The sequence below is a fragment of the Henckelia pumila genome, chromosome 2 (genome assembly GCF_033568475.1).
Source record: "Henckelia pumila isolate YLH828 chromosome 2, ASM3356847v2, whole genome shotgun sequence".
Taxonomy (NCBI): domain Eukaryota; kingdom Viridiplantae; phylum Streptophyta; class Magnoliopsida; order Lamiales; family Gesneriaceae; genus Henckelia; species Henckelia pumila.
The window spans coordinates 144,362,810-144,373,168 of NC_133121.1; the positions used below are offsets into that span (position 1 = coordinate 144,362,810).

Genomic DNA, 10,359 nt, shown 5'->3' on the forward strand with positions numbered 1-10,359 from the left:
TGAGAACTTTAATTTTGTGTTTCTATAAAATCTTTGTTAAAATTATTTTTAAAAACATGAAATACGATATCTCGTAAAACATGAAAAGACATACTATTATTTTTCCGGAGTTTTCTATTTATTTACAACATATATCTAGAATTTTGTAGAAAATTATGTTGCTAACACTGAGTTTATATATCACTGATAAAAAAAAAAAAAAAACTCTTACGACATAACACAAGTTACACATTTTTTTATCAAACGTGAAGCTAATGTCCCAGGCCCCAGCACATTCTTCCGTTCCTAGAGGTCTCTTTAATATATGGTTATTTATATATTTTTTTTGAAGCATATATGGTTATATTGAAGATGAATAAATTAAATTTACGTTAAAAAAAAACACTTAGAGTTTATAGATAAATTAAGAAACGTTCTTGATGTTTTCATTGTTTTATGTGCCTCCTCGCGCTTATAGGCTCTAAAACTACATGTTAAGATTTTAAATTATATGTTTGGTTGGGATTTTGTATCTTATTATTCGACTTGCTAATAACTATATATATATATATAATACAAAATATATATATATATATATATATATATATATATATATATATATATTTCTAATAAATTTGCACCATATTAATTTATTGCTTCGTATTTAACTAAATAATTTATTAATACACACTTTTACAAATAATAATCATGAACTAATTAATATTTTCGAAATAAAATTTACGTGTTCCTAATTTAATCTACCGGGATTATACTGAAGTCATCCTGTATATATCAAAACAAGTATTGATATGCTACCTGCAATAATAATATTGGTACTAAAGGGGTGTTCGAGCTAATAGAGTATATAAGATTTTGATCGATGATCAGAAATTATATTTCTCTACAACTGTTTTTTTGTTGAGCCAAAGTTGAATATCTTGACATATGATAAAAAATGATTTAATAGCTAAAAGAGTATGGTACGATTTATTAAATAAGATGATGGATATGAAATTCATGCCGCAATTTCATATTTCATTTATATATATTAAGAGATATTTTATATTTACTCCTCAGATTATGGTTTAATTGGTTAAAAAAAGAGTAAAGCAAAGAATCCAAGAAAAGTAGTTGTTAAAAATAAATTAAGTACAAATTAATTGTAATGGAGCATTAGTTGTAATTGGTCCAGTTACCGAAACAAAACCATTGAGCTTACTGATTGAATTGTGGAAATCAATGCAAATACACATGCTTTATTTTATTTTTCTTCATTTATTTGAAAATTACTAAGGGTTGCAGAAACCCCGGGCCACGCAGAATCCCGAGGAACAAAATGACTCACAAAAATTATGCTATTTTTCAAAAAAATTATTTTCCAGATTATAATCTAAATAATTAATTTTTTAAGAAAAGAATATCAAGATTTTCTCTTCTCAATAATTCTTTTTGTTGAATTAAGGTTTTATTTCTATTTTCATGTTGTATAATTTTATACTTGATCATAAGTCTAGTTATAAAAAAAAACAAAAGAAGTTTTTGATCTAATAAGACAGTCTCACAGATATTTCAGCCATATTAGTTTATATTCGATCATATGTTTTATTATTTTAAAAAAACAACAAAAGAAGTTTCTTGATCATGTAGTATACATATGGATAAATATGTGACACAAGTTGACTCAAATCATATATAAAGTGAAAATTAATATTTTTGATATAAAAAATAATTTTTTTATGGTTCAGATCGAATAGAAAATCAGTGTTACAATAATTTTTGTGTTCATATTTATTGTGTTCATTCTTATATAAAAATAATTTTTAAATAGTTTGTTATTTATGCGTTTATATTACAAATATGTACTTGATGACCATACTCTTATTAAAATTTTCAAGGTAAAATTTATGCAAAACTTTTCTAAGTTGGGGATTTCCTTATTTAGAAAAAGAAAAGTAGGATATTGGAATTGGGTGGATGTATAAAAAAAAGTTTATCCGAAAGTTTTGTTAATTTTCCCTAATAAATTTACCCGAGGGAAAATGTATAACTGCATTCAATTTTGCAGTCTAAATTAAGGAAATCAAAAAAAAATATTTACCCACTGTATTTATTTATACGAAAAACCCACGACTAAAAATCAAAACCCCAATAAATAAAATTTATTTTTGACAATACACATCGTATAACAATAAATAATATTATTTTCTGGCGATACAATCATATTTAAAAAGGAAAAAAGGAGCTAATCTTAAAAAATTTAGGTTGAGTGAACCACATATTATTTTAATAATATATATATTTAAAAATATTTAATTTTATATTCCTTTTTTAATGAATATTGTCTCCTTAATTTCTTGCTTGCCTGCAAAGCTAGTTGCAGGAGTGTGAAGAGTGTCTTCAAGAAAACATACTAAGAGAGTATCGAGAGAGTTTTAGAGACACCCAATGCAACGTTTACTCATCTAGAATTTGAGCCTCAAAATCTGCAAATTTGATGCCAATGCCGAGGCAATTCTTGAACGACGCCCCCAAATTCTTCCATCTTCACCGCAAGTACCGTTGCTGCTATTTCTTCTATTTCCTCCTTTTCTTGCTCCTAATTCTTCCACAAAACCCCGTCAGCGCTTCAAACAGCGAAGCTTCTGTTTTACTTTCTTGGATTCATACTTCTTCTTCCGTGACTCTTTCTGCTCTGTCAAATTGGGACTCACAAGATTCTAACCCTTGTAAATGGTCTTACATTACTTGTTCTTCTGATAGTTTTGTCACCGAAATAAATATTCAGTCCATTCAGCTCGCTATTCCTTTTCCTTCAAATCTTTCATCCCTCCGATTTCTTCAAAGGGTCACCATTTCCGGGGCTAATCTTACTGGAACAATCCCACTTGATATTGGAGACTCTGTCTCGCTTAAAGCAATCGATGTCAGTTCAAACAGTCTCGTGGGGAGCATTCCTTCGACCCTCGGGAACCTTAAAAACCTGGAGGAGTTGACATTGAATTCTAATCAGTTAACCGGAAAGATTCCACCCGAGCTAGGGAACTGCAGTAGCCTGACGAGTCTTTTATTATTTGACAACAGGCTAAGCGGGAGCATCCCTGTTGAGCTTGGAAACCTGGCAGGTTTAGAAATCTTGAGGGCCGGAGGGAATCAAGATATCGATGGGGAAATCCCCGATGAGCTTGGAAATATCCAGAATCTGCAAGTTTTGGGTTTGGCTGATACTAAAATTTCTGGGTCAATCCCAGCTTCACTGGGTAAGTTGAAGAAGCTTCAGGTTCTGTCTCTTTACACGACGATGCTTTCGGGTGAAATCCCACCTGAGTTAGGCAATTGCTCGGAGCTTGTGGACTTGTATTTGTACGAGAATAGCCTGTCAGGCTCACTGCCCAAGGAATTAGGAAAGCTTCAGAAATTGGAGAAACTGTTGCTGTGGCAGAACAGTTTCGTGGGCGCTATTCCAGAAGAGATTGGTGATTGCAGAAACTTGGTGATCATCGATGTTTCGTTGAACTTCTTGACGGGAAGCATACCGGAGACTTTCGGGAACCTGACGGCGCTCGAAGAATTAATGCTTAGTAGCAACAATGTTTCGGGCACAATCCCTGCTTTTATTTCCAATGCCACCAGCTTGATGCAGTTTCAAATCGACAGCAATCAGATTTCTGGCTCAATTCCTTCAGAACTTGGATCTTTGACTCAGCTTCAAGTTTTCTTTGCCTGGGATAACAAGCTTGAGGGAAGCATTCCCGCAACATTGTCCGGTTGCCAAAGCCTCCAGGCCCTTGATTTGTCGCGCAATGCTTTGACAGGAAGCATTTCCCCGAGCCTTTTTCAGCTAAGAAATCTCACCAAGCTTCTCTTGATTTTCAACGATATATCTGGTTCTTTACCACAGGAGATAGGTGACTGCACATCTCTTACAAGATTGAGACTCTCTGGCAACAAAATCACCGGATCCATACCTAAAGAAATTGGATTTCTGACAAATCTGAGCTTTTTAGATCTCTCCAGTAACCATTTAACTGGATCAATGCCTGATGAGATCGGCAATTGTGGAGAATTGCAAATGTTGAATCTGGCCGGAAATTCACTCACCGGAAATGTGCCTGGTTCTATATCTAGGCTGAGTAAACTTGAGGTCTTGGATGTTTCGACTAATCAGTTTTCCGGACCAATTCCAGGGAGTTTTGGAGAACTCTTTACTCTAAACAGGCTTTCACTCGGCAGCAATTCATTTTCAGGGCCAATCCCTTCAACCCTCGGCCGCTGTTCGAGGCTTCAGTTGCTTGACTTAAGCTCTAACCAGCTGTTTGGAAGCATCCCGGTCGAAATATTTGAAATCGAAGCTCTTGAAATCGCTTTGAATCTCAGCTGGAATAGCTTGACAGGGGAAATCCCTCCTCAGATTGTTGCTTTGAACAAGCTTTCAGTACTTGATCTTTCCCACAATAAGCTTGGAGGAGACCTTATGTCTCTTTCAGGGCTCGTAAACCTTGTTTCACTGAATATCTCTTACAACAATTTCACAGGTTTACTCCCAGATAATAAGCTGTTTCGGCAGCTATCTTCCACTGAACTGACTGGAAATCAAGGCCTGTGTACTCGGGGGCATGACTCATGTTTCCTGAGCAATGAACAAGGAATGGGACTGCCTGGTGACCGCAATATTAGGCGTTCTTGGCGGCTAAAACTGGCTATTGCATCGCTGTCTGCTGTTACCGCAGCTTTGGCGATTCTTGGAATAGCAGCAGTTTTAAGGGTGAGAAAGATCAGCAAGAATACTGATTCAGAATTGGGAGGACCTGATTCTGTTTCTTGGAAATTTACACCATTTCAAAAACTGACTTTCTCGGTGGAGCAAGTTTTAGGTTGCCTTGTCGAATCCAACACGATCGGTAAGGGATGCTCGGGGATTGTTTACCGAGCAGAACTAGACAATGGCGAAGTCATTGCAGTAAAGAAGTTATGGCCAACGGCTGTACAAGCCGGTTACAACTGTCAAAATGATGGGTTGGATGGTACCTCGGTTCGGGATTCCTTCTCAACCGAGGTGAAGACGCTTGGGTCGATCCGACACAAGAACATAGTCAAGTTCTTGGGTTGCTGTTGGAATAAGAATACGAGGTTGCTTATGTACGATTACATGCCGAATGGAAGCCTAGGAAGTCTCCTCCATGAAAAGAGTGTGGCATGCTTGGATTGGGATGTGAGGTATCGGATTATATTAGGTGCAGCTCAAGGTTTAGCTTATTTACACCACGATTGTGTTCCTCCCATCCTGCACAGAGATATCAAGGCGAATAACATTTTGATAGGTCTCGATTTTGAGCCGTATATTGCTGATTTCGGGCTTGCTAAGCTCGTTGATGATGGTGATTTTGTTCGTTCTTCTAACACGGTTGCCGGTTCTTATGGTTATATCGCTCCAGGTTCGTTAAATTCAATCCTATTTGTCTCTTGCAAACCCGAATTCGGATGCATCGCGTTGATATGTTGTTCAATGATTTCTGTTTTCTTGGTTGTGTAGAATATGGATACAGGATGAAGATCACAGAGAAGAGCGACGTCTACAGCTATGGAGTCGTCGTTCTTGAAGTCTTAACGGGTAAGCAACCCATTGATCCCACCATACCCGAAGGCCTTCACATTGTGGATTGGGTGAGGCAAAAGAGAGGTGGAACCGAGGTGCTAGACCCCATTTTACACCCCAGTCCAGACCCCGAAATTCAAGAAATGATGCAAACTTTAGGGGTCGCGATGCTTTGCGTGCATCCTTCTCCGGAAGATCGTCCCACGATGAAGGATATAGCAGCAATGCTAAAAGAAATAAGACATGAAAGAGATGAAAGCTCTAAACTTGATCATGTTCCGATAAAAGGATCAAAAGTTAGTGATGCAGAAGAAAATACGGTATACTCCGGTGAAGGATCGTCTTGTAAGATGAAGAGTCTGTATTTTCAGAGTAACAATTCAAGCTTTTCTGCATCTTCATTGCTGAATTCAGCTTCTTCCGTGGCTAAATTTGGTTTTAGGAAACAATGAGTACTGCATTGCATCACTATGCATTTGCTTCTAGTTTGTAAGGTTTTATTAACTTTTTTTTTTTTAAATTTTTAAAAAATGTACTTAGCTTGTTTTTGGCCCAATAATTGAATTATAGACGGGTGGATTGGATGCACTTATTGATATTTATTGTTACATAATATTTGCAGTCGTGTTCATATGAATGATTTCTCAATATATTTAGGGAAAAATTGCGTTTTTGATCCTGTATGTTTGTCACTTTGCGATTTCAGTCTTTTATATTTTCAGATTTCAGTTTTAGTCTGCTATCTTTATTTTTTTGGCAATTTTAGCCCTTTTTCCAACGTGGCGCTGACGTGACACCAATTCAGTGCTGATGTGGAGCTGACGTGTACAGTGCCACGTAAGCATTTTTGAATAAAAATGACCGAAATTGCCAAAAATCAGAACATGTAGAACTAAAACTGAAATGTGAAAACATAAAGAACCAAAATCGCAAAATGACAAACATACATGACTAAATTTACAATTTTTCCAATATTTAGATATTGTTTGTGTTTAGCACTTTTGAAACTTTTTATTCAGGTTCAGATTTTAACCCACCACGAAGTTGAACATTTAGATTGATGTCAGGGAATTTTTTTTAATACACGATGTCGGATTAAATGATTTAACACCATAAAATTCGAAACAATAATCCAGACCACAATATGATACATATCATTTGGTAATAGGTACTAAGAAATAGTACAAGCAATCAAAAAACAGCCAACAAAAAGGAAATTAATATCCAAACGTTAGTTAGAACATCTGCTTAACTACATTCGAGTACACAGTTTAATTCGGCATTTGATCTCCAAATATTAAACCAAGCTATGTGACACCAAAAAATAGGCACAAGGGAGTTTCTTCGACAAATGTAGGGCTTCTCAGGTTACTCCGGCTTGTTTCTTTACAATCAAACCGATTGTTTGATAGGTACTGCTGGTGAAGGGCTGGTTCTGGAAGTTGATAAGCTGCGAGTACCGTTCTTCCTCGTCGCCGGCTTCTTCCCCTCTAACTTCGTTCCGGGTTGTCGCACTTTTACTCCTCGAATCATCTACAATATTGCACCATAAATATCATTCTGGACGATAATCTAATACCATATCAAATTGTGATACTCTAGGAAAGAAATTCTCACATATTTGCCACATTTCGTGTCGGAGTAAATCACTATAAAGTCTCCCTCTTGTAGTCCATTCATCCTCACAAATTCTCCTACAAGAAAATATCAAACATACAATATCACCAATAGCTCGTTCTAGTACTAGAGTAGGTGACTCCAAATGTGTAAATAACAATTGAAAATGTTCAAGTTACCCGTGTTCTCAAGAAGGTACATCCTGCTTTTGTTGTTAGGCCAGAACCTGGAAACATCAAATTACAATCAACTTAATAATAAAAGGGGTTTGAAATAAAATCACATCATTGCATATTTCACAAGTTTTAGAAAGTAAATCGCATCTGGATATATATTTATACCTATATCGCATATTCCAAACGCGAGAAGTTCCGATATCTTCCATGGCAATAGGAATTCCGTCTCTTGAATCCAATTCTGGAAGATGGCTTTCGGCTTCTTTCTGATAATCAATTAATTACACCACAAAGTGTTACAAATCTATATTCTCAAAAACCTATGAACCAAACTATATATATATATATTAATCACTGATAAACGAAGCACCAAAAAAAAAAAAAAAGAGAAGATTTTCATTACTTTTGGCAACACAATCCTTCCAAGATTACCGACATCACTTTGCTTCAACACTTTCTGCAGCAAAAACTTCAAGTTCTTTTCCGTCTTCCATCCCTTCATATCATAAAACCCAAAATCAAACAAGATTTCAAACTCCCAACATCAATTTTTTTAACCCAAATGGTGATTTAAAAGAGGCAGAAAATATATATATATAAGAACCTGTTGCTGCTGCCGCCGATCGGATGGCGCACAGTACTGTCGCGGATAGTTCGGTTGCTGCGGCACATCGACCGTTGCCGCCACCATCGAAGAAGCAACCGACTGCCAGTACATACAATCTCCGGCGGGACTTTCTTGAGTGCCGGCATTTTCGCAGTCATCAGCCACAACACGGTGATCATTTATTTGATCATGATTATGGGTTGGGTTACCAATAATATTGCGGCGATTGTGATACGAGTAAAGGGATCTCTGGCGAGCCATCCTCTTTTTCCTAGCTTCTTTAGTCGCCAATGATCCCAACTTCACCAATCGCTCTCCATTCTTATCAAAGAGCAGATAAGGGTTCCCATATAAACTATGGGGTTGAGGGAAAAGGTTACCATTATCAGGGAAAGGACTAAAGTGAGGAGGAGGCATGGTGGTGAATGGAGCCATCGGCGCCCAAGATTGAGCATGTTCCATGGACGAGTATTCAGCCGAAGCTGGATATGGAATGCCATTTGCTACTTGATGATAATTCAAAGGAGCGGCATGAATATAGTTTGTATAAGCTGGGTCTCCGCCCCCCCCACTATAGGCGGCTTCCATAGTAGGCGAAAAAGCCGGCGATTGCGCCACAGCTCCGGCGAGTTGAGGCGGCATCCAGGGGGTGGTAGGAAGAGGATTAATAATGTAGTGATTAAATTGGGGGTTTTGAGTTTCTTGGGTTTCCCTTGTCCGAAATTTCTGAAGCTGGAAATGCTCCACCCAGTCGAGTATGAGTTTGAGAAGCTGCTTTTTCCCTTCTTTGGTGGTACCCAAGCGCTTCGAAGCAGTTTCAATGGTGGAACGCTTCAGCTTTATGTTCCTCACGTCTTCAGCGGAAATGTAATCCTTGTTTTGCTTCAACCACTCGAAGAATATCATAGCAAGCTCGCTGTTCCCTTGCATGAAACTCAACCCATCCTCATTATTTTCTTCCTCGCTCAGCATCATATTCATCTTTTGGTCTTCCGTGAATTCTTGAGGGTTAATCTCGCTTTGGAAAACCGAAGATGGGTCCCATATTTCATTACCGTCTAATAAATCCATGTAACCAAAGGTTTCCATCACATCGATGCAGTCAACGTTGCCCGCACCGACATACTCGGACGGCGGCGGAGTGATCTCCATGGAGGCCGTCGAAGACAAAGCCGCCGCCGCCGCCTCCGATTTCAACTGGTTATCACCACCCCCTTTGTAAATCTGCTGATGAAAACTCGTATCAGCTTCCAGCTCCGCCGTCGGAGAGGACGATGCGCGGGAAGAGGAGGAAGAAGTGGCGGCGACGGGATTCACCGCCGGAGATACAGAAGAGGAAGACGACGATGAAGAAGACGACATGCAAGGGAAATCAGGTAGAGGCGGAAAGTCGTCGTCGTCATAGAAAACGGAAGCTTCATGATTCACATCAAGCCATATATCTTTGTCACCAACAACATGACTAGTACTCTCCATCACTACTCCTTCTTCCATGGCTCCAAAACCACAGCTAGGGTTTGCAATATTATCCATTCTTTCTATTTTCCCGTCAACATTTCCGGTGGGATTCACACGCAAATCATGTTCACCGGTAGGTACAACCTCATTTTTAATCATATTGGTAAATTTTGAAATATATATATATATAGAAGCTGGTTGACTATATACGAATAAGGGAGGAAGAGACGTATCTCTTTTTCTGTAACTGATTAAGGAAACAAGATGCCATAGGGCCCGCTTCAAATTAAATTCGGCAACATATAAACCATCTGGGACTCACTCCTCCAAACCAAACACACACCATCAGATTCAATTCAATATGAAATTATTAGTGAAGAAAAACACAAGATAATTAAGCTGAGTAGATCGAATTTACGATCGTGATGGGAGAAAAAGGGTAATATATACGAAGAAGAACCCAAAAGAGGAGACAAGTACTATATTATAATATGTTGTTTTGTTTTAGTTTTCACACGAATTAAAAAAAAAATTATTGGAAAAGTAAATTTTATATAAACTTTCTATTTTATTTCTATTTAATATATTAAAAAATTATTGCACAATTTTCAAGATATAGTTAATAGGGGTATATTAGTATAAAAGTGTAAAAAAATATTACTAAATATGGTGTATGATTATATATTTGGGACAAACAAAAAAAGAAACGTGGATAATATAATTGGGACGAAGGGATAAAAGTGTAAAAAAATATTACTAAATATGATGTATGATTATATATTTGAAACAAATAAAAAAAAAAATATGGATAATATAATTGGGACGAAAGAAATATTTAAACCATCTGAAACCAAGCACCCACCATGATGTTCTGGTCAGTTATCGGGAGTTTCAAATTATCTCATTTAATTTAATTTCAATTAATATAT

General features: G+C 37.1%; 2 protein-coding genes across 2 annotated transcripts; one reads left to right on the plus strand and one right to left on the minus strand.

The window, feature by feature from the left end:
* The first annotated feature begins 2,380 nt into the window (after nucleotides 1-2,380).
* On the plus strand, nucleotides 2,381-6,113 carry LOC140883246 (uncharacterized). Its single transcript, XM_073289636.1, has 2 exons — nucleotides 2,381-5,411; nucleotides 5,510-6,113. Exons 1-2 carry the CDS (start codon nucleotides 2,474-2,476, stop codon nucleotides 6,022-6,024), a joined length of 3,453 nt encoding a protein of 1,150 aa, XP_073145737.1. The 5' UTR covers nucleotides 2,381-2,473; the 3' UTR covers nucleotides 6,025-6,113.
* An 851-nt stretch (nucleotides 6,114-6,964) lies between these two features.
* Nucleotides 6,965-9,589, minus strand: LOC140878609 (B3 domain-containing transcription factor ABI3-like). The gene is made up of 6 exons (XM_073282227.1): nucleotides 7,970-9,589; nucleotides 7,769-7,861; nucleotides 7,531-7,631; nucleotides 7,369-7,415; nucleotides 7,190-7,266; nucleotides 6,965-7,105 (listed from the first exon to the last, which is right to left on the minus strand). The coding sequence occupies exons 1-6, from the start codon at nucleotides 9,587-9,589 to the stop codon at nucleotides 6,965-6,967; spliced, it is 2,079 nt and encodes a 692-aa protein (XP_073138328.1).
* Nucleotides 9,590-10,359: the final 770 nt, after the last annotated feature.